Below are 26,928 nucleotides of genomic sequence, written 5' to 3'. Positions count from 1 at the left end.
ATTCAGTATTATTAAAAATAAAACACAAAGGTTGCTTTCACAAAATAAAGAAGAAATTCAATCTTTGGGTACAGAAAGGCTTAAAATAACTAAAAACAGGAAAGAATCACTTTCATCAAATTGTAACTCATACCATATCTACCAGCACAGTGATTGTTAAAAAATGTTTAATTCTTACCTCTCTCCATTCTTTATTTCCAATTCCTTGTACATATAAGACACAGACTACAAAAGATGAAAAATATATATAAGTGTCATTTATAAACATCAAATATGAATCTAATAATTTATTTTTCAATCATCTAAAACATCAGAAATAATTCCTCATTCCCAGCCCTACTCTTGCAAGAAATTGCTAGTAAATCAATAAGTGACTGAAATTTTTTGTAAAGAAACAAACAGACAAACAAAAAACTATGTCACATTTCTAGAACTTAATTATACAAAAAGCTTGGTTCATAAAAAAGATAACAATAACTCACTAATGTCTTCTACATTATACTACAGATGTAGACAAATTTTAAAACTGCAGTTTCACAGTTTGATATATTTCAGTGTGTTACTAGGCCTAAGTCGGAAGTTTTTCCTAAATACCTACTATGCTGATAGCCATCACAGAAAGGACAACCCAGAGCAAACAATACACTGTATTTAATTTTTTCAACTCCCCCCCTCAATGCAGGCATACCTCATCTTATTGTACTCTGCAGATGTTGCGTTTTTTACAAATAAAAGGTTTGTGACAACCCAATGTTAAGTCTACTGGCACCATTTCTCCAACAGCATTTGCTCACTTGTGTCTCTGGGTGACATTTCCGTGATTCTCTCAATATTTCTTTCAAACATTTTCATTATTATTAGATTTGTTTTGGTGAGCTGTGATCAGTGATCTTTGGCAGTACTGTTGCAGTTGTTTTGGGGGTGCCAATATAAGATGAGGAACTTAACTGATAAATATTGAGTGTGTTCTGATGGCTCCACTGACCATTTCCTGGTCTTTCTGCCTCTCCTTGGGCCTCCAACTTCCCTGAGACACAATAATCTTGAAATTGGGCCAATTAATAACCATACAGAGGCCCCTAAGTAAGAGGGAGAGATGTACATCTCTCACTTTAAATCAAAAGCTAGAAATGATTAAGCTTAGTCGTGAAGGCATGTCCAAGGCTAAGACAGGCCAAAAACTAAGCCTCTCATGCCATTCAGCCAAGTTGTAAATGCAGAGGAAAGTCCTTAAAGGAAATTACAAGTGTTATTCCAGAGAACACACAAATGATAAGTAAGCAAAACAACCTTTTATTGTTGGTATAAAGTTTTAGTGGTCTGGACAGATGAAACCAGCCACACCATTCCTTTAAGCTAAAGCCTAATCCAGAGCAAGTTCCTGACTCTCTTCAGTTCCCGAAAAGGCTGAGAGAGGTGTGGAAGCTATAGAAGAAAGGTCTGAAGCCAGCAGTAGTGGGTTCATGAAGTTTAAGGAGAGAAGCCAAATCCATAACGTGTAAGTGCGAGGTGAAGCAGCAAGTACTGATTTAGAAGCTGAAGCAGGATATCTAGAAGATCTACTTAAGATAATCAATGAAGACGTTGACACTAAACAACCTTATTTTGGAAGAAGATGCTGTCTAGAACTTTCCCAACTAGAGAGGAGAAGGCAACACCTGGCTTCAAAGCTTCGAAGGACAGGCTGGCTCTCCTGTTAGGGGCTAAAGCAGCTGGTGATTTCAAGGTGAAGCCAGTGCTCATTCACCATTCCCAAAATCCTAGGGCCCTTAAGAGTTATGTTAGATCTAATTTGCCCGTGCTCTATAAATGGAACAACAAAGCCTGATCTGTTTACAATGTGATTTGCTGAATATTTCAAACCCACTGTTGAGACCTACTACTCAAGGAAAAAAAAAGATTCCTTTCAAAATATTACCGTTCATGGACAATGGCACCTGGTCACCCAAGAGCTGCACTGGAAATGTACGTGAGATTAACATTGTTTCCATGCCTGCTAACACAACATCCATTCTGCAGCCCATGGATCGAGGAGTAATTTTGATTTTTAGGTCTTATTATTTAAGCAATAGATTCCGTAAGGCTGCTGTAGATAGTGATTCCTCTGGTGGATCGGGCCAAAGTGAATGGAAATCCTTCTGAAAAGGATCCGCCATTCTAGATAACATAACGGACATTTGTGATTCATGAGACAAAGTCAAAATATCAACATTAACAGGAGTTTGGAAGAAGTTGACTCCAATCTTCATGGATGTATTTTGAGGAGTTCGTCACTTCAGTGGAGGAAGTAACTGCAAATGTGGTGGGAATAGCAAAAGAACCAGAATAGAAGTGGCGCCTGAGGATGTGACTGAATTGCTGTAATCTCATCATGAAATTTTAACAGATGAGGAGTTGCTTCTTACGGATGAGAAAAGAAAGTGGTTTCCTGAGATGGAATCTACCCCTAGAGAAGATGCTGTGAAAACTGGTGAAATGACAAAGGATTTGGAACATTACATAAACTTAGTTGATGAAGCAGCAGCAGGGTTTGAAAGAACTGACTCCAATTTGAAAGAAGTTCTACTGTAGGTAAAATGCTATCAAACAGCATTGCATGCTATGGAGAAATTGTTCATGAAAAGAAGAGTCAATTGATGCAGTAAACTTCATTGTTGTCTTATTTTAAGAAATTCCACAGCCACCCCAACCTTCAGCAACCACCACCCTGATCAGTCAGCAGCCACCAACTTCAAGGCAAGACCCTGCACCAGCAAAAAGGTTACTACTCACTGAAAGCTCAGATGATGACTAGCATTCATTAGCAATAGCATTTTTTAATTAAGGTGTTTACATTTTTTAGACATAATGTTATTACATACTTCATAGATTACCCTATGGTGTGAACATGACTTTTATATGTATTGGGAAACCTAAAAATCCACGAGACACTTTATATTGCAATATTTGTTTTATTGGGGTGGTCTGAAACTAAAACCACAATATCTTCAAGGTATACCTATATTTGTAAACAGGTAGGAAATCCTGTCAACCATAAAGGAAAGGTGCAAATGGGAGATAAAGGGTTTGGGGTAAAGATTAAGGAATTACAAATCCCATCCACTTGCCAAATGAGCCCCAGGAAAGTTTAATGCCCACAAATTATAATGTCATTTCCTCATGACTGCCTCAAGAATTTTAACATCTGACAAAACCTTTCCCCTGTAATTAAACCACATTTTTTTCACATATTTTTAGAGAGAAAGAGCTGTCGGGTATCAGCTATTAAATGCTACAAGATTTGTAAACACTGACTGATTTATACATTAATTCTGCTGTTTTCTAATTCAAACTGTCTTTATTATTTTAGAAGTTATCTCTAATTTTCAAAATCTCTAATTAGCCAGAAATTCAGCTTATACAAGAACATTTTATATATTTCATGTAGTTGTATATGCCTTATACACAGCTTTCATTTACAAAAAAAAAAAGGAAAAGCATTACTCTATGACTAAATCACTTAAAATCATGGCCCATTATGATTGTTTTTCAAATATAATTTGTACCATATGGCCATACTATGAGGCTGCAATTTCAAAGGTGAGTTGTCCTACACTGGGGTCATCCCCACTTTCAACACATTCTCAAAATAGTAAGCAACTTCCTCTGCAGGCAGAGTACTGCTCAGAGAGATGAGCATGCAGAGCTTGAGACCATTCCCCTTCTTTCTTTTTAGGCTTTAAAACAAATATTTAGCCCTGGCTGACATAGCTCAGTGGATTCAGCGCGGGCTTCAAACCAGACATCACAGGTTCGATTCCCAGTCGGGGCACATGCCTAGGTTGCAGGCCATGGCCCCCAGCAACCACACATTGATGTTTCTCTCTCTCTCTCTTTCTCCTTCCCTTCCCTCTCTAAAAATAAATAAATAAAATCTTTTTTAAAAAGCAAATATTTAAACAATAACTATGAGTTTCATACATTTTTTGCAAAATCAGAAAGTAAAATAAGTGGACTTTCAAAAACAAGTAAACACCTGTCTGGCATAGCTCAGTGGATTGAGCGCAGGCTGCGAACCAAAGTGTCGCAGGTTCGATTCGCAGTCAGGGTGCATGCCTGGGTTACAAGCCATGACTCCCAGCAACCGCACAGTGATGTTTCTCTCTCTCTCTCCCTATCCTCCTTTCTTCCCTCTCTAAAAATAAATAAATCTTTTTAAAAATGTGATATTTCTACAAAAAAAAAGCAAGTAAACATACTTACTTGGATCAGATTTAGAAAATGTGTCTCTGTCGAGAAGATTTCTGTTGAATAAAACAAAAATGTTAGATGAATGTAAGGCCAAAATATTCATATAAATATATATGTGTACAAATGTGTATATACTTTATACAGTATATATGTATTACATATATATATGTACATACACACACACACAAACACACACACTGAGCCAAATAAAAACTCACCACAGATCTGCCTGTATTTATTCAAAAATCATCACTGGAATTTGGGAAGCCAGGGGTGTCTATTTTTTCAGCCTTGCACTGCAGTTAGCAGACAAGACTTTCCATATGCTAAGATCAAAAATTGCCTTGAGAGAATTAACTGTTTTAGGTTTCCTTTTATTCCTTCATTAATGAGTACATAGATGCTCAAAACTGTTTCCTGAATTGAACTGTGAGTTGTTACTAATGCAGAATTGTTTGGTATTCACAGCACATGATCACATGAGCCCATACAATTAGAAAGCAACAGTGAAGCACCATCTATGAACATTTGCATGACATCAACCCTGAAGAGCTTTATGTTTGCTACATGGTGTGGGAATTTAAGGTGAGTGTACAGATCTTGCTTGAAGATTCTTCCCAGTAGAGGAAGAGATTAAAGAGGCAGACAAGGCCATTTTAGCACCTACTTATTCTTTTTTACAGATATTTCCACCTCTACCACAGAGTAAAAATGGAAAATCAGAAAATGGGAAGGTCTGGATTTCACTGGTATTGGACTATACTCTTTAACTCAGTGATAGCATGTAACCCTATATTTATGCTCATAATAACCCTGAGTAATATAAAAGTTAAGTTCATTATGCTCTGATTAATAAGGCAATCAATTATTATTAAAATATTTATCTAAAACTAATTTATTCTAAATAGTGATCATTGGAAGCTATAACCTTTTCTGGAAAACTTGGCTGTCCAAACTGATTACTTAAGCTTCTAAAAGTTAAATTTGTGCCCTATGTTCTTCCTCCATTAATTGGTAATAATTTATAATAGCTAAATTATATTTCTATATTTTATACTTATAAGAATCCCATCATTAAACTGTCTTATTCCTCCACCAAGACTACTACTTGTGTGCATTTATCTTACTGCCCTTGGTATTTGAAAGGCCTTCTGTTTTCACATCAATCTGATTATCTTGTCTTATTTCAGATTCTCAAAATTACCACTTCCATTAAATCACTGTACACTAAGAATATTTAGAAAAAAATAGTAACAGAACAATGCAGCACATACCAAAATAATGAGATTATGTCTTGAAAGATTCTAGAAAGAGGGAAAATTATGTCAGACATATTTATATTTGGAATTAAATCAGATTCAAAGACACTAGTCAGAAATCAAATTAAAATAACCTTTCTGTCCCCTAAGCAGATACCATGACTGCAGCAATGGTTGGTAAGCAGTAAAATTAAGACATTTTCATTTGAGAAATTACTGTGATACATACTACAAAAAGTAGTTCTCCACTTATGAAGAATTCTCCAGCCCTTCCTGTGTCTCCAGCTTTTGCTCATTAAGTGTCCCTAAAAAATATGTTTCAACTTTCTTTCACATTTCATAAATACCAAGGAGAGATGACAGTGGAAAAAATGGCAGCGTGGTTGGGACTCAAAAACCATCTTATACACATATTTTTTAAAAATTCATTTTAACCACAAATATAAAATAATGAATTTCTATCAACACAAAGGTAAATATTCTTAATCAAAAACTTTACTGGTAACATTGTTTCTTCTGGCCTTTATGATTCATGACACATAAGATTCATGGTAAAGTCAAAATCGAAGAAACAAAAAATCTTAGATCTTTTATATGATGAGAAAAGTCTATCAATTCTTCATAATTTAGTCCTTGAAATTTACAATTTAGCTTTCCCATTGCTGTCTGATGATAAATTTCATTTATACTTTGGTCATATGAAGGTAATAAGATGTTATCTAAATGTTATCTAATGTCTAGTCAAAAGCCTGAAACAGAAGTAGATAAGCAAGAATTTAGTAACATCTTTCCAGGACCACCAAGGAGAAAGACTTCCCTGGTACCCAAGTTTCTCTTCAACACTCATTGATGTTAGTCCCTCATGACAGAAACTGATGCATCAATCCATCCTCCCTTCATGGCAACAGTCAGCTAGCTCATCCAACAACCCTGCCCCCTCTGATTTTATGCTCAAGTCACCTTTGGATTTTAGAATAGTTTCTCATGTAATTATTGGCACAGAACTGTGCTAAGTGGCCAACAATGAATATTACAGTTTTCTTGGTGATTCTAGTTTTTATTCTCATTTGGTATTCCAAGACTCATACTGAGCAGCCAGTTAGCCCTTAAAATAACATCTCAGGTTTGTCTTCCTCTACCTGGAAAGTAGCAATTCTCTTTAAATTTCAGGGCAATTCTGAAAGTATTTTTCAAGCAAATATTCTAGGCCTGAGATCTAACTAAGCATTTGTGAAGGTAAAATAAATATTAAAGACATGGTTTCTTATTTCAAGAAACATAAATTTTACTAGGAAGACAAACTCACAGAATAAATAAACAGCAATATTGGATGGTGTATAAAATAACAGTTTATCATAGGAAAAAGGAATGATAACCTAAAAACAAACTCAAATTTATTCAGCCACAACTAATTTTTAAAAAATAGGTACAATGGTTAACTTATATTTCAACCATTTAAAAAATATTAGAATAAAACAATTTATAGGAATGTCTACATAATCAATATAATCCAAACAGGTATCTAGCTCAAGTTTCCTTTTCTGTTATATGTATATATAATGATACTTTGTTAGTGGAAAATTAAAACTCCTAATTCTTATGCAAAACGAGCATAATAACATGATCTATTAAGGTAAATGTGATGCATGAGCTAAACTAAATTTGCAGATGTGCTTCTAACTCCTTCCTACTTAGTAAATGAAATCACCTAATAAATACTGTTCTTTCTTAGTGTAGTAAATATTGAAGATTTAAAAAATGCTTTAAAAGAAAAGTAAATATCATTATCATAACGCAGACGCAATTTGGAAAATAAAATATACTTGGTATATATTATGAGTCTTAAACCTGACAGTTTCAGGTTAAAGGCAATCATATCATTTGTGACCTTTTAAAGTGCTAACTTAACAAAATCTACAATACACTTGTTTTATGGAGTAAGTCCTCAAATGGAAGGTATGAAGCGAGTTCTAAAAAAGCACCGCTAGCTGTGGCCAGCGGCATTTAGACACTGTGTAAAGGGGCCTACTGCCATACCTCGTGGAATCATGTTATTTAATTTTTAATTTTAAAAAAAGGTATAGCTTATAAATAGAGACAAATGAAAATTTTTCTATTTAATTTTCCACAGAAACCAAAACATGACCTATTAAATAGAGTCCACCAATGCCTTATCACTTTACAAGCACTGCATGAACTCCCCACATGTGGACAGAGAACCACATCTCTGCATCACATAATCTTCCCTGAAAATTGTTCTGCGTCTATAAGCCAAATGATTCTGGGTTAAATCAAAAGTTAGGAAATAATTAGGGCCTTTCTATTTATATGTCACTCAGCATAGTCTCAGGACCACTGATGACCTGCAAGGTATTTACGGAGTGTCCCTTGGAACCTAATGCACCACAGGCTTGCACGTAAGCAAGAGCTCCACAAGCACCTGCTGTGTGCATGAATGAATGGTTTCAGTATCCAAGCAAAAGTATCAGGTTTTTGCACTTTGGATGTGGCAACATGTTTTATCGTGGAAAGACATGTAAAAGAGGAAGGTGGTATTCACGGCCTTTGCCCTGATAAGTTATCCATTAACTGGAAATATTTGAGAGTGACTGCTTTACTGGGATTGGAAACAAGCCCCATGTCACTGGGCCACTATGCCCAGAGCCCTTACCTTGGCCATCATATTGTTTTATGGATTGGAATTTGGAAGCTCTCGGTGTGGGGGGGGTTGGGTAGAAGAGGTCTGCGTGTGTGTGTATATACATTTTTAAATACACATACCCACAAAGTGGTTTTCAGGGTTGTTTTTCTTTTTAAATAAAGACAACAAAATAAAAACATTTCTTACCAAACTAAAAGAAAATTAATCAAATCTGGAAGTGATTGGAATGCAAAAATTAATCCTCTCATTTACTCGTTATTTTATTCATTAAATAAACATTATCTCTAGAAATTTAGTATACACATTTAAGGAAAAAAATATTTTTCCTGAAACTACAATTTCTACAGCAAGAGGAAACATGGTGCACAGGTGAAAAGTAAAGCCTTAAAATGAAAAAATGAAGTCTTTGAAATGGAAGCTTACTGAAAAATCAAAGTCAGCCAGAATCTAAGATACCAAGTAATTCTGAAGGATGGAGTCATTGGAAAGTACTTGAGATTATCTGGCTTTCAAGAAAAGAGAATGGACTTTCAGATTTGAAGTTGTGCAAACAAGCTAAAACTCAGCCCATACCCGAGCAGACAAACAGAACCTCACCATGCATGGTACATAGTACCCCACAAAAACTAAGACTAAAATAAACTTTAAGATAGTCTCACATTTTTCTGAAATGAGTTATTTAAAGTATTTATTAACTAGTACTATTGCACTAAAAAGGTCAGTGATAAAAATAACAGTTTCAACCTTTGTGTGGGTTGAATTTAGTTTAGATACTAAAAGAAACTTGAAGGGAAGATAATTAACAATGAAAACTTTCAGGATTCTCCTGAGGTGTTCACCTATGACTGATGTTCTTTAAAATTGCTTCAAAGGAAACCAAGGATTTTTTTTTAATCTGACATGTCAGAACTCTGGTTTTCCTGAACTAAGTAAATAGCAGAACCCACTGGTTTGAACTATTCTTATGTTAAAAAAAAAATTACAGGACCCATCCCTGATTTCAGCTGAAGAAGAGAAACATAACATTTATGTTAACAAAACTGAGCAGAATAAAAAGAGACTGAGAACAGAATATGGTCTTCTTAAAAATCTAACACATACATACAAAACTAATCTGACTCTCTTTTCCTCCATGTCGTAGCTCCTCCATTTCTTGTCTCAGTGACATGGCAACTGTGGAGGGCAGAATAAAGCCCCCCACCCCAAACATATCAGGTCCTAATCCCTGGAACATATAAATATCATCTTTTTTTGGGGGGGGGGTGTCTTTGCAGGTAAGATTAAACAACAGACCCTGAAGTGAGAGATGATATTATCCTGGTTTATAGTGGGCCCTATATGAAGTCATATATATCCTTATAAGAAGAAGACAGAGGGGGATTTCACACAAACAGAGGAAAAGTCATTGTGAACAGGGCTGAATGAGATTCTAGACTCTGCCCTTGAAGACTGAAGCAATCCAGCCACAAGCCAAAGTACTCCAGTAGACACCAACAGATGCAAAAGACAAGGAACAACAGGTGGATTCTCCACCAGAGCTTCCAGAGGGAGAGTGGCCCACCCAACACCTTTGTTTCAGGCCTCCAGCACAGTCAGAGAATAAAGTTCTGTTGTTTTAAACCAACAAATGTGTGATGATTTGTTACAACCACCACAGGAAACTAATACAGCAACACCATCTGACCCACCTGTCTTCCAAGGGAGAACTGAGTTCTCCTCCCTTTCCTCTCCGGCTTCCCCTAACTGCATCCCCCACTTCGACTTCTGACTCCAAGTCCCAGCTACTTCCCAGACCTTACAGCCCTTAACTGGCCTTCCTGCATCCTGTCTCCCAGTTCATTTACCAAGATGCCTCCAAGAGAGAAGGTTTCTACTGTAAAACCTGACTAAAGGACTCCCTTGTATAAAACCCATTACCTTCAGAAACTCCAAACTCCTTAATACAGCACTAAACGTACTTGCCACATTCTGACCCCAGCTTTATCTCCAGCTGCACCTCCACCCACACTGCATATCATGCAGACTCTGCTGCTGAAATTTCCTCATCAAACTCATTCCTTCTGGGAAATGTGAACCCCTTTCACCCTCTCCCCACTGCCATACCCTGGGCAGGTAGAACTGATTACTCTCTTTTTGTTTGTCCCACCATAGTCAACAGGAAACGATATCACAAATTCTGTATCTACCATTCATTTACTGGACCAGGTACCGGCAGCCACTGAGCTCAGCACTCTAAAAAATCATTTCATTTAACCTTCACCATATCCTAGCAAGTAGCAATCATGATCAGAACACATTTTCCAGATGAGATAATAAAATGCAGAGAGGCTAAATAAAGTGGTCAAAATCACAAGAAGAGTATATGGTTACAGTGCATTTCTGCATATTTTTTATTAATTTTTAATTTTGATTTTTGTATTTGTTATATTGACTGGCTATATTATTGAGAACAAAATGAAATGAACTGCAGATAATGTCATCATTCAGCATCACTTTGGAAGTTCTAGGGAATAAAATATAAAATAAAAATGATAAAATGTAAAGAGAAGAACTTCATTACTACTTACAGAAGATTTAACTTTGTACCTAGAAAAAAAATAAGAAAATTAACGAATAAAATCTTTAAACATTAGTAAGATAATTCAGTAAAGTAATTGGAGGCATGATGAATATATGAGTTAATAATTTTCTGGGTCTCAGTTCATAATTGTCCTGTCCAATTCATATTTTTCAGTAGTTATCTGTTGTCTTCAATTGCTGAAGTATGTGAGGGCTACACTGCTCTCTTTAATTATAACCTTGCTCCAGTATCCTTTGTTACTGACCATGAAAGCAAGTCAAGGACAAAATTCTGCCAGCAGGGACTCAAAACAGTCATGCAACATGCTCTACAAATTTAATCAAGTTCCATTCCTCTGTGCTTTTAGAAACAGCAACTTAAGGCAGATGCAACAATATTCTGGTGACATCAAAGAAATTTATGATGAAAATTTGCAGATGTTTAATGGAGCCCAGAGTCAGAAACATAACTGACGTATGGAGAGAAGTCAACAAGAACAGAACCACAAAGCACTGCTAAATACAGACACCAGCCCCGTGAGGCAAGGGGCAGGACTACAGGGACAGCAGACAGCAAGACCACAGGGCAGGCCCCGCAGCAAAGGGGCATTTCTGCGACTTCCCCGAGGCATGAAACACGGGCATTTTAACAATGAAGTGAGGGCTCTGTGGACACAGCAGAGAAAGCAGGAGGGATTTCCTGGAATGGCAGCTGAGGTCATTTGCTCAGAGGGGAGCACTGGAGTTCCTGCCCTCCACCGGGCAGGGGGCACCAGGCTTGCAGACAGGAAGCTAGGTTCCAGTATGAATTCCTGAAGTTGGAATATTCAAGGAAAAAAACTGCCCATCTTGTCTGGTTATCAAAATACGGATATAAATGATACGTGCTTTTTATATATAACTAAATATGTGGAGAGAGATATCTGGTTGGTATGATCTACCAACGGATTGAATTTGGGATGACTTAAATGTTCTCCTTTGTCTTTTTCAATGTTGCTTGGCTTGTTTCTTTGTGTGTTTTTACAATGAGCAAGTAGCCCTTTCGCAACAATTACACTATCTTTTAGAGAGCCTGCACTATCTTCATGGTGTGGGTCCACTGCATTTCAGCTGTTTCTGTTGAATGCCTGTATAAAAATGAGTCCCTTGCTAAGTGACAGGAACTTTCTAAATACTTTATCATGATGTCATAGCGTACAATCCCCATAGCAACTATATGAGAAGGCATTTCTATCTTTATTTATAAACCAAAGCGCAGAGAGATTAACTTTTTTATCTGAACTCTCATAGTTGATAATATATGGAGCAGCAGTCTAAATCCAGATGTTTCCATCTCTAAACGTGCGCTCTGCTCCTTAACATATTAAACCATTACACTAATTATGTTACAACACTTGAGATTGTGTATCATCATTTTCCTTAATCCTTCCTCCCACCTACTCTAAAAGCAGTAACCACTTTTAGCTCACTTGCTAACAGGGGAGGGCGGGGGGCAATGAGCTTGCACATATTTTAAACAATTAGCCAGATTAGCAGTCTGTCAGGACTTATTACCTCTCCCAGAGTCAATGCATGATATTTGTAGGGGGCCATCACTTGTCCAAAAACTAGCAGCTGATGATTCTGATAGGTCTGCCCGAAAGGGAAAAGCTGAAAGCTAACACTGCTCTGTCCTCAACATCAGCTCAGATGTTGTTCCTTTCCAAGAACCACTCCCAAAATATGTTGGTCATATTACTAGGTTTTCTGTTTCTCTATTAGCTGTTGAGCAATAAATATATTGCTTCTATATTAACCTTTATCTATAAGCAGGATTGTCTTGCTTCAGCTCCCTCTAAGATTAATCAATCAGTACACAGGCTATGTCGATAAGAAGAACAATATGCCTATAATGGTGGGCTAGCTTGGCAGGGTTTTGTCCTGTTTTGTCCTCCATATTTTTAAGTAATATTTTTTGTAATTTCTTTGGATCACGAACCACTGAATGACTCAAATGTCTTTAACAGCAGTCTGAGCTTTGCAGAATCAACAACAGAATTTAAACAAAAGGAATTAATCTGGAAAGGAAATTTGTTTGTAAGCAGAAATGACCAACCATCTGAAACAGAGAGACTGAGAACAATCCTCTAGTATGCATCTGTTATCTTTGTCACAAGTGCTTAGAGCAGGAATTTGTCCCTGACTCAAAAATACTCATCTACGTTCCAAAAAAAAACAAAAACAAACAAAAAAACCCTCAGTAGCCACTATGAACCTCTTGTACATGTAGTTCTACAAATCCTAAAAAATCACAGTGAAATAGGAGTAGACAATTGTTCAGTCATGTCTCCCTCGCCCTGCCTTTATACAATTGATTTTTTTTCAAGTCAATTGATATATTACACTCTTTCCTGTATTTATGTCCTCTAGGCATGTTCAAATTTCTGAGATGTTCAACTTTCCTTTTACCAATTATACACTGAATAAATAATTGTTAAACACTTTCTAAACGCAAAACATTGCATTAGATACAAAGCAGAAACAAAGGTGAACAAGACACAGTTTCTGTCCTATGGGGACTTGTAATTTAATAATTGCCTACTACTTTCAAATACTCATTCAATAAACACTTAGCTACTAAGCAACAGAAAAAGGATTCAGTGTCAAGACTGTGATATGAACACATGTGCTCCGGCCCTAGATTAGTCACATTCCATTAATGGGACAGATTTGTAAACAAATATGTGCAGCAAAATATGGAAATGTTAATAAATTCTTTACAGATCACTTACAAGGAGGGATAGTCCATTCTCTCCAAAGAATCCGGCCAAGGTTCTACAGTGAGAGTGATGCTTGAACCATCAGTAGAGGCCGTGGAGTAAGATAACAACATGAAGCAAAATTGTTCCCACAAGAACCGGGCGTGAGTACCATGATTCTCTCAGGAAATGCAAGTAGTCTGGTAGGGCTCAGTGTTTAGGAGACAGCTTTGAGAGAACAGTGCGGGAGGGATAGGGCGGTGCAACGGAGAGAAAGAGATGGGGCTTGAAAAGCCAGGTCAGACTTATTCACACGGGCAATTAAAGGGTTTTTTACAAGAGAGCAAAGGCATGATGGTATTTTCCCTTTTTGAACACTCAGAGGATTCATGGCAGGGAGAAGGTTGCCCGGACTGAGAATGTGAGGTTGGGAAGGGTCTACAAACCTGTGCCGTGGTCTCTGCGGAGTCAGACAGACCCGGACCCAGGCAGAAGCAGAGTGGCTGGCCAAGTTACAGACAGAAGGTAGAAGTGAAAGAGGGAGAAGATCGGGGTGTGAGACTCAACCAGGAGAAAGTCTACTTGGGTATTGGGGGCACATAGAAAATGGTGGGGACTGCTTACTTTTTCCCTGATAAGGAAGCAAACTGGAATTTCAGGACTACCCACACGCAGTTTGAAAAACCTCTGAAGCAATTCTGATGATTGAGACCCTTGTTTAGAATAGCTGGTTTAGACCATGCCCTTAAAATGAAAGCGACACAACCACATAATAATTTCATTTTTTAAATCACAGCATATTCTGTGTGTGTTGGGAATGTTCATAAAACAGCAGCAGCAGCAGCAGCAGCAGCAGCATGTATTAAACTAATTCATCCATTCATTGTCTTCATTGAAACAAAGGGCTTTTTAATTTTGGGTTTTTTCTAATTTTATAGTTAGACCCACTATTGAGGTCAGTGTCTCTTGAAAGATCTGATGTAATAGGCAGGACAACATTTCAGGTTAAACATAATCGACTGAGCACTTAGATACTTCAGCTGTGTTGCAAGCACTTAGGAAATTATTTAGGCAATCTAACAAAATCTTATAACCAGACGAGCATCAGAAACGATGTGAGTTATGGGACAGTGAATTAAATAAACATGGGCATTTTTCACCTGTGCACCTGAAAACAAGATCTTTTTGTTTTTGTTTTGTTTTGTTGGAGAGAAAGCATTGTTTCCTGTACCATCTTCCCATTCTCAACACTTTTTTTAGTTGAATTTAAACTTTTCCAAAATTTTGTTTTACCACTTTGTGGCACAAAATTAAAATCGGTGAAGCAAGCCCTGGCTGGCGTAGCTGAGTGGATTGAGCATGGGCTGCGAACCAAAGTGTCACAGGTTCGATTCCCATTCAGGGTACATGCCTGGGTTGCAGGCCATGACCACCACCAACCGCACATTGATGTCTCTCTCTCTCTCTCTCTCTCTCTCTTTCTCCCTCCCTTCCCTCTCTGAAAATAAATAAATAAAATCTTTTTTAAAAATTGGTGAAGCAAATACAGAAGGAAAGTCTGAGCAGATAAATACCTATTGCTTCTTAAAGATGCAAGGCCACCAAATAGCTCCTCTTATGCTAGATTATTCGCAAGTGGAAGCATCACATCCTGCTGCACTTTACCAGTTCAGCTCACCAAGCAATTTATTAGAGACACCTTTCCCAAGACAAAAATCTTCAGACGGTTAAAGATGTGTTCATGTATGTCCCTATGTACATATGTAACAAATTCTATTTCTTCTCTCTTTCTCTCTTTTTGCATATTATTTATCAGAGATTAAATACACAAATTGTTAGTAATAAGAAAGTCCAAAATGTCCACTTCTAAAACTCTTTGCTCTGCTTGGAGACAAAGTTAATTTGCAATTATTTATTTGTTTCTCATTTCTTCAAATAAATCCTTATATAAACTAGTTTAGTAAGTCTTAGTTTATAAACTAAGGTAAAAACATGTTTTATTAAATTGCACTGGAAAAGTGAGTAATTTTAATGTTTGTGTATATGAACTAATATTTAAGGGTACAGACATAAACAAATTCATGATTATACAGATTGATTCTTTCAATCTGTCCATCAGGCAGCAAATATTTATTGAAAACCTCCTACGTGGAGAGCACACTGTGAGATTTTGTGAAAATCAATGATAAAACAAATTTCCCAAAATGATTTTAAAACCACTATTATGCTAAGTAAGGCTGAGGAAACTGTTGGTTTCAACCAGCTGTGGAAATTATAATCATATCTGGTTGATACCATATTCTCTGACATTTGTGATTCCTTTTAATAAAATTAATGTCATTTGTTATATATATATACATACATACATATTTAAAGAGAGAAAGAAGCTAATTAACAAAGTAGAAAATATTGTCTTTTACAAATTCATGTCACAATTCACATAGTATACTATAGTGATATTTTTAATATCTAAGTAATTATTTTATTTACATTGGGATTTGAAAGAATACATTTGTCATATGAACATACTTGAACATATTTGAAAGGAAACCCTGGAATTTAATAAAAAGTTAGCAAGTTGAATGGTGACTTCCTCATTATTCAGCAGTGGATTGAATTAATAAGGCTTGAGATCAATTCTCAACTCAAGCAACAAATATGAATGTCACAGAGTCAGTCCAATTAATTTCTCTATTTTTTTAATTTGCCCAGTCCATTACCTTTCTCCAGCATTTAGCTTTCATCTTATCCTGCCTGCTGATTTCCAGTTAAACAGTCCTCTCATTATTTAATTTCCCATGGATTCATTAGGTAACTCAGCAGCAGAAAAAAGATAAGAATCAATACTTGGAAACAAATGGTTAACATTCACGCCACTCATCTGAATTGTTCTGTTCACAGATCTCACCAATTGGGGACAAAAAACACCAAAGAATTTCATATTCTCCTTAGTGATAGTATTAATATCACCTATTATAATTGTGTCTCTCTGCTTTGTCATTTCTCTTCAGTCACCAACACCTGGGCATGGATAGGAATGAGCCCCACCCTTAAAGCCTAAAATAATTTATAGAAAAGTGACAGAATATGGCTAGTTGTCACCAGCATACGTCTTAGAACCAGACATACGGGTTCTAAGGATTAGGAACTCAGCCTTGGTACTTATGGATTAGGAACGCAACTTTGCTACCTCCTAGATGAAAGACTTACGCCAAATTACTTACATTCTCTCCGAATCCCAACCTTTTTGACTATAAAATAGGACATAACATCATCTGTTTTACAGAATTGTTGAAAGGATGAGTGAATGAGTATACAAGTGCTTTACCCACTGTTTCACATAGAGTTAGACTTTGACATTAATTTAAATAAAATATACAGCAAATGTCTAACACTTTCATGTTTCTTGGCCTTATTAGTACAGCTTTTATATTTGAATAGTTTTACTACCTGATAAATAAAAATATTTCCTAGGGATAATCAATGATATTTTGTTTCTTCAGAGTTTCAGGAAGATAACTGATAATTCCCTCAGGAATGAGGAAATTTGGAGTGTTATTCTTTATAGAGTAAACTTGACAAAACATCTCATAATTTGGAAAAAGAATGCCTGATGGCCAACGTCCCTGGCTGACGAGGCATTAACACTGACGGCTGTCATAAGGTTGAAAATATAAAGGCGAATATGGACCATTGCAGCAAGGTACCTTCTAAATACACCTTATTTTATTATCATCAAAAAATTCTAACTCTCCTTTGGCCTAGGCTGTCATGTACTTCAATATCTCTTTTATCACATGTCCAATGGGAAAGAGCAGTCTAAATGTCACCCCATAGCTTTTATTGATCACATGTAAGAATTGCTAGAATGCGCTTTCATTCCAAAACTTTGTCATTACACACAGCCTCCTCTCTGTCAAATCCCACTAAGTCTGCAGGGCTGCGGGTGTTGGTGTGGGAGAGCCATGGGGTGGAATCGGTGGAAGTTGAGTGTGCATTTTAAGACCTACACTCTCTGGTCACTGTTTTATTCACCATTCCCTCTGGATATAGGTTGTATTCAGCCTGGGCTATGACATAGGGTCTTTAACATGCATCTTTAAAATTGTCACCTTGTAGTTCATGTTTCTGTGACTCTCCAACTTGATTGTAAATTTTCCTAAAGTACAGGTACCCTCTCTTCTGTGTTGCTATTTGCCACACAGTAGTATACCCAAAAGAAAATAAGAGAAAACTAACAGCTATTAAGTACTTGTTTTGTCATTGGCATGGTTCTGGGTGCTTTGTTGACTTTATTTCATTTACTTCTCCAATAATCTTATAAATTTGATTTTTTGATCATTTCCATATTACTGATTAGAAAATGAGATTCCAAAAGTTAAAATAAGTTCCCCAAACTAACAGTCCAAAAAGGAATAAAAATGGAACTTAAAGACATCTATCTGTCTGACTCCTAATTCCATTTTCCTGCTGCTACACTCTGCTGCCCTAAATTCTCATTAATCTTTACATGCAAGTTTCTCATGGGATAAAAGTATTTAGAAAGGCACAGCCAGTAGTTTAGACTTGACTCTGCTAAAGAGGAGTAGGGAGAAATAACCAAAACAAGGTATTAGAATCCCCTTGAGAAGATAGTTTTTAATTACTTTAGCTCTAGAAAACTATCCCATTTGGGGGTGGGGGGAGGGGAATCGTAGGAATTGTCAAGTGTTGGTGAATAACAATGCTCACCTGTAGCATTATTTTGAATATTTACTATTTGAAATAAATTATGGAAAATAAAAGATAAGTTAAAGACATATGGTATACCAATATAATAGACTGTTACACAGTCATGGAAGGTTATATTTTCAAAAACTATGACAGCAAAATCTACATGATATAATATTAACAGAAAAGTAGAGAATGTAAATTGTATAGAATATAGTATAACTTAATTATATAATATATGTGACCACATGAAATATGTCCATAAAAAGTCCAGCCATTTTTAATATCAGAAGATCAGTTCACTCAACATCAATGTAACCTGGCTGCCAAGGAGAGTGGACTGGAATGGGCATGTGTGAACAATGACGTCTTTACTGTACTAGTCAGTGGGGTCAGTAGACGCCATTTAGTCAGCATTTGTACTGTGCAGCTGTCACATTCAAAGTAACTGAGTGTGTAGAGCAACAGATCTGCGTCAAATTTTGTGTTAATCTTGAACTCCATGGAAACTATTCCTCCATAGAAACTATTCAGATAATTCAGAAGGCTGCACCTAAGAGCAACTTCATTGGCAGCTTCATCATGACAACATACCTGCTCATACATCATGTCTCATGCAGAGTTTTTTGGTGAAACATCAAATCACCCAGGTAACTCAACCCCCTTACAGCCCAGATTTGGTGCCCTGTTACTTGTGGCTTTTCCCAAAACTAAAATCACCTTGGAGAGGAAAGAGATTTCAGACCATCAGTGAGATTTAGGAAAATACAAGGGGGCAGCTGATGGCAATTGGGAGAACTGTGAAGTCCCCAGGTAACTACTTTGAAGGGGACTCATGTGTCATTGTCCTATGTATAATGTTTCTTGTATCTTGTATCTTCTTCAATAAATGTCTCTTTCATATTACATGGCTGGATACCTTCTGGACATATCTCATCATATACACACACACGAGGAAGTGAGAGGGACTATAAATGTGATGTTATAGAGTAATGAACTAAATGCTCATAGTATGATGGAATAGTGGGTCGTTTTTATTTTGTGTTTAAATCAATTTGTAATTACTGAGTACTTACCTAATGTGGCAAGTGGTGTTTTAACTCATGTAGGTGCTTTAACTTATTTAACCTTCAAAACAAATATTAGAGGTAGGGTTTACTATTCCCCCCACTTTACAGATGAGAAAATTGAGGAACAGAGAGATTAAGTCACTTTCCAAGATTTCACAGCTAGTAGTGGTAGAGCTGGTCTAGTTCCACACCTACACTCTTTGAGGCGAATAAAACTGGCTCTCATAAGCAAATGTTACTAGTATGAAACAGGCTAACAACTGAATGAAACCCCTTTGAGAGAAACTGGTTTTCTTCCCTGCCCAGAGTAAACTCAAATAGGGAATGCAGGCTTCTGCCCGTTATGCCACAAATAATGTAACAAAAACAACACAGCCATTAACACCCTATTCTTGGGGGGGGGGGGTTGCTTTGTGATTTGCTTCTAGATTCCCATTCCCTTACATCATTGGGTTCTTTTAGAATGCAGAGTAACCCAAAATACTGGTGGAACAACATAGTAAGCCTTTTCTCTCCTAAGATATACCTGGGCAACTCCCACACTGTGATTTTAAAATCACTGTCCAGAAATACCCCTAGAACAAATTTTCCTAAAACTCTGAAGCTAAAAACAAACAAACAAAAAACATAAAATGAGGCCCTCCTAAAAGCACTGTGAGATGACTACATTCTTTAACAACACCTCAGGAACTGCAGAACCAGAAGAACAAGGTTATGGGCATGCCAAACCTTGACCCTCAGTTAACCTTCTATCTACCTCATTAACAAGCTAAGAGGAATTCTCATTTCCCTAGCTTAAGGAAACAGAATTTATCCCCTAACAACATCATTTGAAAACCTATTTACGCACTAACTTCAAACTGTCTGACTAAAGAAAGGTAAAGCGTGTCTATGGGATAAACCAATGTGGACCGGGGTGGAGCCAGCACTCTGGGTCTCTTCCACCACAGATAATCAGAACAGCACAGGCCTCTGCTTCCAACTGGGCCGATTCCCACTGGACTAATCACATTCTCTCTTTTGGAATCGGAATTGGCTTTCCCACACGGTCGGTTAATCACTAAGTGTAACGGGAACTGTGACATGTACACTTGCAAGGTATATGTCACCAGTGGATGGAGAAACAAACAAAAGGTCTTTGAAGTAAGAGAATAAAGAAGATGTGGAGAGGACCACATGAAAAGAAGAAGAAAGTAAAAAGCATACAAAATTTCAACCATCTTCCTGTTTCTTTCACAATATGCGTCCAGGCTGCCACAACCTTTCATGGATTACAAAAATCGCACTACCCCAACTACCCCAACAGAGAAGCAAAAACAAGGACAGTGCTGAACTTGACACTGTCATTTCTAACAGTGACAGTCTAACAGCAACAATTCTTTTTCCTTTGTATAATGCTTTATCTTTTACCAAAGGCCTATAAACAATGACAGTGAAAGTAAGTATATGTTTAACAATAGGCTCTCCAAAAAAAGTAAATGCACGTATGTATGTGTGTGTTTACATAATTATAAAGTTTACAATTCATAAATAATAGTAATATATATATTTGTAAATTCCATAGAGTTAATTGACCCCCACAGAATGTCTTAAATGCTGACAATAGCAAAACATTAATCAAACCCTGAGGTGCAGTGTTTGCATTGCGTCATGTGTAAATACTCCCACCATGGCAAACTTCAAGCTACCAATGTGATGTCACCGAACATGGATTGACAAGAGATGAACAGTAGCACATAACTGCATATTTTCACCACATGGATTAAAAAGAGCACAGGTCATGGCAGAATAAAATAATAACTTCTGAGTATGTCTCAACTTTCTCTTAAAATGTAATTTATTAAACTTTAGGTTTACATATTTAAATTTTAATAATCACTTTATTTAACAACTGACGTGCAAATTCCTGTCTCAATCCCATTTTAGCTAGTTCCAGCATACCATTAACAAGTATCATCTTAATACTTCAGCAGGGCAGGTACTGCTAATCCAGATCAAGTGACTAGAGTCACAGAGTCATGTCCTCATCAAAGTAATTGATTAAAAAGTTTAATGTATGTAATGTAATGTATGTATGTAATGTATTGTTAAAAAGTTTAACAACCAGTATGTGGTGAACCTAGAGATTTTGATTCAATAACTGCAGTGTGGAGGCCTAAGAATCTGTGTTTGAACAAGCAGAGTGCCTTCCCCACACCAGATGATTTATTCAGAGAATTACAATATCCTGCATTTATTGTCTACATATTCGTGCCAAGCTCATATTATATAGTTTTGTAGATGAAAAAGGGATTCTGTAATGAAACTTGACAAGTCCACTGATAGAAAGTAACCTCACAGGGTAGAACAACCACAAATTTCCTAACGGGGTAGGTAATGGTGGGTAGTCCTGCCCAGGCAGACATATAAACTCTCTACTAACAGGTTTATCATTTCCTTAAATGAGCCCTGTCCGTTGTTTCCAGACACCTAGGTTAACACACCTCTGAAATGCCCCTTTCAGACCCCAAGGAAGCATAACCACCCTCAACACAGCACAGAATCTTGACTCTCCTGTTGTCCAATCCCCACCTTGCTTTCTCCCATCTTCACATAATCTTCTTTATGTCCCCTCCTTAATTCCAAATGCATAAAAGAAACCTCAAACTGTCATTCCTGAGAGACATTTTCTCATTCTGTTGAGATCTTGCTTCCAGGCATAACCTGTTTGGCTCAAAGAAATTCTTCTAAAAATTCCCTACAGGTTTGGATGTTCTCACTCCAACAGCATGGACTCAAAAGAGAGAAAATTTGTCCTCAAGGAGAATACAGAGACTAAGAATTATAATGCAACTACCGAAGCGAAGATAAGTTTGTCACCCCACATATGCCTTTTGGGGAGATACTGATTATTTTAGGCTAGTTAATTTTAAGAAACTGCAAACTTGGGAGAAACTCTGAAAACCAAGTAAACCAGCCAGGAGTACCTTGAAGTGGAGAGGAAAATCTTTTCTCCCCAGCCTGATGATCTAGCTACATCCCAGCTGCTTGGGAAAACGGCAAAATCCAGCATGGGGGAAAGACATAAGAGAGAATGATGTTTGGCCTGAGTCTTGAAAGAGCACAGGCTAGTGAAGAAAAGGAGGGGCAGGGAAGGAGGAACATGCAGGGCGGAGAGGGCAGCATGGGCATGGTCAAGCAGCCAAGGAAGATTTGATTCAGTAGGATAACAGCACATGCTCTGGGACTATGCCTCTCATTTGTGTTTTGCAACCACATTTACCTGGGACAAGTTTTAGACATGGTAAGCACATGTTTGTTAGACTATATTCAGTCGCAGAGCACATGTGAGGAGTACCTGGAAATCAGACAAAAGAGGTAAGGCCAGGTCAGGAAGAACTGTTTAGAATGTCTAGCACAAAATAAGTGTTCAATAAATTCCCACTTTGTACTCTTCCTTAGATATTAGTGTTTACAATTAGTTTTATCAACATTTTAGAATTATTGCTGTGAAAGGATTTACATACTGACCTACTGAGATGTACAAAAACAGAATTCTCTCACTGCTTTTATAATTCTAATTTCTCAATCAGAGAAAATGATAAAAGTCATCAAAAGCATGTGTTAGTGTAACTAAGGTTCCAGGGAAAACAGGTGATTACAGTATGTTATTTTCCACATACTGTATCTCATTCCATGGTTTTATCTCATTCTAATTAACCGTTTTCAGAATAAAATGGGAATATTATAGATACTATTTTCTGTTTCTTAGGTGGTATCTTTTCCACTATAGACATTTTAATTAGGTAACCTAATTAACTTAAAAAGCTATTAATTAACATAATAAAGAAAAAGGAATCCAAGAGATAAATAATGGGTACAAGGAATGTCATAAATCCAGCAAGAAACATATATTTGTCATCCTAACACACCAATTTTGTAGCCAGTAAAAAACCTCTATGTACACGGTCCCTTCTCTAACACAAACTGCCCATCTTGTCTTGTCTCCCCTCAAGCCTGACTTCCTCTTTGTAGTATATTCCAAACACTCTGTTCCACAATGATCTGTTCCCTCCCTGTACATGAACTACTTCTTTGGACCTAGTCCTATATTTTCAGTTATGTCATATTTATTTCCCAACCAGATTTTACATTTTCAGAGAACTTCTCTTGCATTTCTTGTGGAGCATGGCATAATGCTAGACATATAAAAGGCACTAAAACACTTGGTCTGGTCAATAAACAGAGTAAATGATTTCCAGGAATTATATTTAGCTTCAAGCCTCAATTGCTGACTTTCTCACCTCCCCCAAAATAAAGATGAAAACATAAAGCTTTTTAAAAGTCTTAGACTGGGCACAGTGAAAAGAGGTTATCAGAAGGGTTTCTATTTCTGAGTTGCTTGTTAAGTGTCAGCAAATTAGCAGAGGGCTCTAATTAAAAAGGCATGGGAATTTTTTGCTCTACTTGCCCATTGTAAGGCTGAGGGGCCTACAATTGTGCCTTGCTGCTCAGTGAAATCCCCACTAGCATCTTAGGATATATGCTCTTTATACACATCAAAGAACAGAGAGGAAGAGGGTACAGGTATCTCAAGGCTGCCTCTATCCTTGCCTTCTTTCTTGAACCAGTTTTTTGAAGTTCAAAAGAGGATTATTTATGGAATCCCATAACTGAACCATATAATCCATTTATTAAATAAATACTATTGCTGGTATCATAATAATAACAGCATTTTTACTACTTTCTTTGTGACATACATTGTATAAGCACCTTTCAGACGTCATCTTATTGAACACTGACAATACTCTGTGTAAGATACATACTATAATCATCCTCATTTTAGAGATGAGGAAGCTTAAATTAGGTGAGACCTTGTTCCAAGTAACAGCATAAGTCACAAAACCAGAATCTGGAACCAGATCTCTTATGCCAAAGCCCAAAGAACACCACCATCTATGATTACAAGATTCAATTCTTAACAATATAATCACAATAAGTACTAGGGTCTCTTTTGGAACTTTACTCTTTCTATATGAAAACTTGAAAATTAAAAACAAAACACCAAATTAGTGGTATGAAAACGGCTGGAACAAGGGCATTTCCAGGATCTGAGGTAGCAAGCTGAAACTGCTTTAAAGCCAGTGGACTTCAGCATTCCCAGCACACTCAGAGCAAACAAGCATCCAGGGAAATGATAATAATAACAATAACAACAACCACATTTGGTTAAATGTGGACCCTTTTGGCAGAAAGACCAGCTAAGGTATGATTTCTCTAAGGGTAAAATCACCCTAACAGCTTATGGGAAATTCAGTAAATTTACGACATATTTATACCCATTCCATGTACAGGCCATATGGCATTCAGACTTTGTAGGATGTTCAGCGGAGGATCAGAACTCTAAAAAATGCAATTAATGCAGGACTTTTGACTGTGCATTAACTGTATATATTAATAACCTTCCTCTAGCATCCAAAGACAGCTTCAGAGTTAAAAAAGAAAAAAGAAAAGGCCTAAAAATGAATGTCAAATAGAATTTTCCATACAGCTTCACCTTATCAACTGACAGAAAGAAATCTGTGGAAGCACTCGAAACAGTGGCCATACAGTAAAACAAGAATTTAATGTTTAGGTATCAAAGTCAGCATTATAGTTCCCACAGTTTGTAAGAGGAATAAAGCAATCATGGGAGACACACACACACATACACACACACACACACACACACACACACGCATTTTTTTCCCCCAGGGAGAGCTAATTAACACCTGTAGGGGTTGTTGGTGCTTGAATTCACTCCTCCCTCAAAAAAAAAAAAAAAAGCATTCCTTTGGCTTTCGACTTTGTGTTCTGCAAATGCAAAATCAAGTAATACTGCATTGGTAGCATTTTAAGCTCCAAGGCTTATTTATGTGGAAGATTCCCCATGTTAATTAGATTCTTTTAAGGCAAATTTTAGCAACGAAAGAAAGGGAAGGATTTGGAGGCATTAAAGCAATCTTGGGGCAAAAGTAGACAAGAGAGAAGAGAGTTTTCCAACAAGAGAGATCAAAGTGTGCCAACAAGGGAGTGAATTACAATCTCCAAATTCTCTCTCTCCTGTTTCTATCATCAGTTTAGTTTTAGCCCACTTCCTCAAAATCTGCTATATAGCAGTGGGGCTGCTTTATTTATAGGGAAACTGACCCAAAGAACAGAAGGCAAAGGTGTTTGAAATTTACAGTCCTTGGGCAACAGTGTAGGTTGTAATCCGCACCCAAAGGTGTCTCCTGGCAGAATATCGTGGCTTCCCAGATTTTAGGTAAAGCACACAGTCTGCAAAATGCGCTGGAGCCGTGATCTCTAAGTATCAGGCACGAGGCAGACAGCCAGGAAGAGTGGAGGGGGTGGAGGAGCGAGCCCGAGGGTTCCAGGAAGTGGGTGGGGAGGAAGCGGCAGAGGTTGGAGCCAACCGTGGCAGGAGCAGGTTTGCCTACGCCTCGTAGGGAGAGTCCCGGGCCACTGTGCGCAGCGGTCACCAGCACTCAGGCAATGCTGTCCCCTACGTCAGCTCGAGTTTGGGACGTAAAATGGGCTAGCAAAGTAGGCGGCGGCAGGAGTTCTCACGGCTGAGTCACAAGCCCAGCCAACTTTTACAGCATTTTTCAGAAGAAAAAAAAAAAGCCTCAGTCCCGTAAACCACTGGCTTCTAGTTTGAGCTATCCACTCTGCGCCGTGCGACCCGGGGGTGACTCCAGACTCCACAGCTGGGGTGTTTGCCACTCATCGCGCAACTTCTCATCCGCTCAAAGCCTCGGAGTATCCCGAGTCCTGGCCAAGCGTTACCAACTGGGGGGGGCAGGGGGAGGGAGGGGGAAGGCTGCATGGCTGCATCCTCACCTGCAGGACACGGACACCTCCACCCGCGTGGCCGGGATGGCTGCACTCAGCTGGTTCAAGTCCCCGATGCCAGCAGTGCTTGTGTAGCGGCTGTCCATCTTGGGTGGAGGAGCCGTGGACTTGTCCGGCGCCCACATCCAGAGCTCGGGCAGATGAAGATCCGAGCTCAAGGCAGATCAGGTTAGGGGTTGAGGGTGGAGGCAGAGGAAGGAGGCGGAGGCAGCTCGTGGGTAGGAGGAGGGAGTGGTGAGGCGGATCTCAGCCTTGAGCCCCCCGAGGGAGCCGTGAGTTACAGTCCGGGTTGTGGCTGAAGCTTCCAAGGAAGTGGCGCCCCAGGCCGCTGGCTTCCCTGCCCCCTCCTTGAAGTCTGTAGCCTTAGCGGACACTCCGTAATCCTTTTCTGGCTCTGAGAGCTTCAGCGAAGTCACTGGGGAACCTGGCGGGATAGGTGGCACCAGACCCAGGCAGTCTAGGACGGAAAGCTCTCAACGTGCGGTTTGGGTTTGTCTCCGCCCCTACACACCCACACCCGCCTCCTGGGCCTTGACTCCCTTCTGTCAATCAGGTGTGGACGGGACTGTCAAGCAGTTTCTTAGCCTAGGTTGAGAGCTGCATGGAGGTGTGGGCGCCTCTGCAGGTTCCTCACTCCTCTATCATAAGTCCACCGCTCCCCGCCCAGCGCTGATCCTCACCTCACCCGTGGAGCCCACGGAGGTCCCTCCCACTATGCCCTTGGGCAGATGAGCTGGGTCCCGGCTTCTGGAATGCCCACCCTCTGCCACTTGAGGGTTAGGGACGATGGGACAGGAAGACGAATTCCAACCTTATGTAAGCGGCAG

At 38.2% G+C, this 26,928-nt stretch overlaps 1 protein-coding gene across 1 annotated transcript in view; it reads right to left on the bottom strand.

Moving 5' to 3' along the window:
- The window catches only part of CPNE8 (copine 8), a 177,034-nt gene extending 150,424 nt beyond the window's left edge, over positions 1-26,610 (bottom strand). Inside the window, exons 1-3 of the mRNA XM_045829970.1 lie at positions 26,090-26,610; positions 4,243-4,283; positions 179-225 (exon numbers count right to left, since the gene is read on the bottom strand). Coding sequence (XP_045685926.1) covers positions 179-225; positions 4,243-4,283; positions 26,090-26,226 — 225 coding nt within the window. The 5' untranslated portion in view covers positions 26,227-26,610. The remainder of the gene's footprint in view (positions 1-178; positions 226-4,242; positions 4,284-26,089) is intronic.
- Between the last annotated feature and the right edge of the window lie 318 nt (positions 26,611-26,928).

Source organism: Phyllostomus hastatus, unplaced genomic scaffold, assembly GCF_019186645.2.
Source record: "Phyllostomus hastatus isolate PE091 unplaced genomic scaffold, TTU_PhHast_1.1 phas_scaffold_93, whole genome shotgun sequence".
Lineage (NCBI taxonomy): Eukaryota > Metazoa > Chordata > Mammalia > Chiroptera > Phyllostomidae > Phyllostomus > Phyllostomus hastatus.
This window is presented reverse-complemented; position numbering and strand designations above follow the sequence as displayed.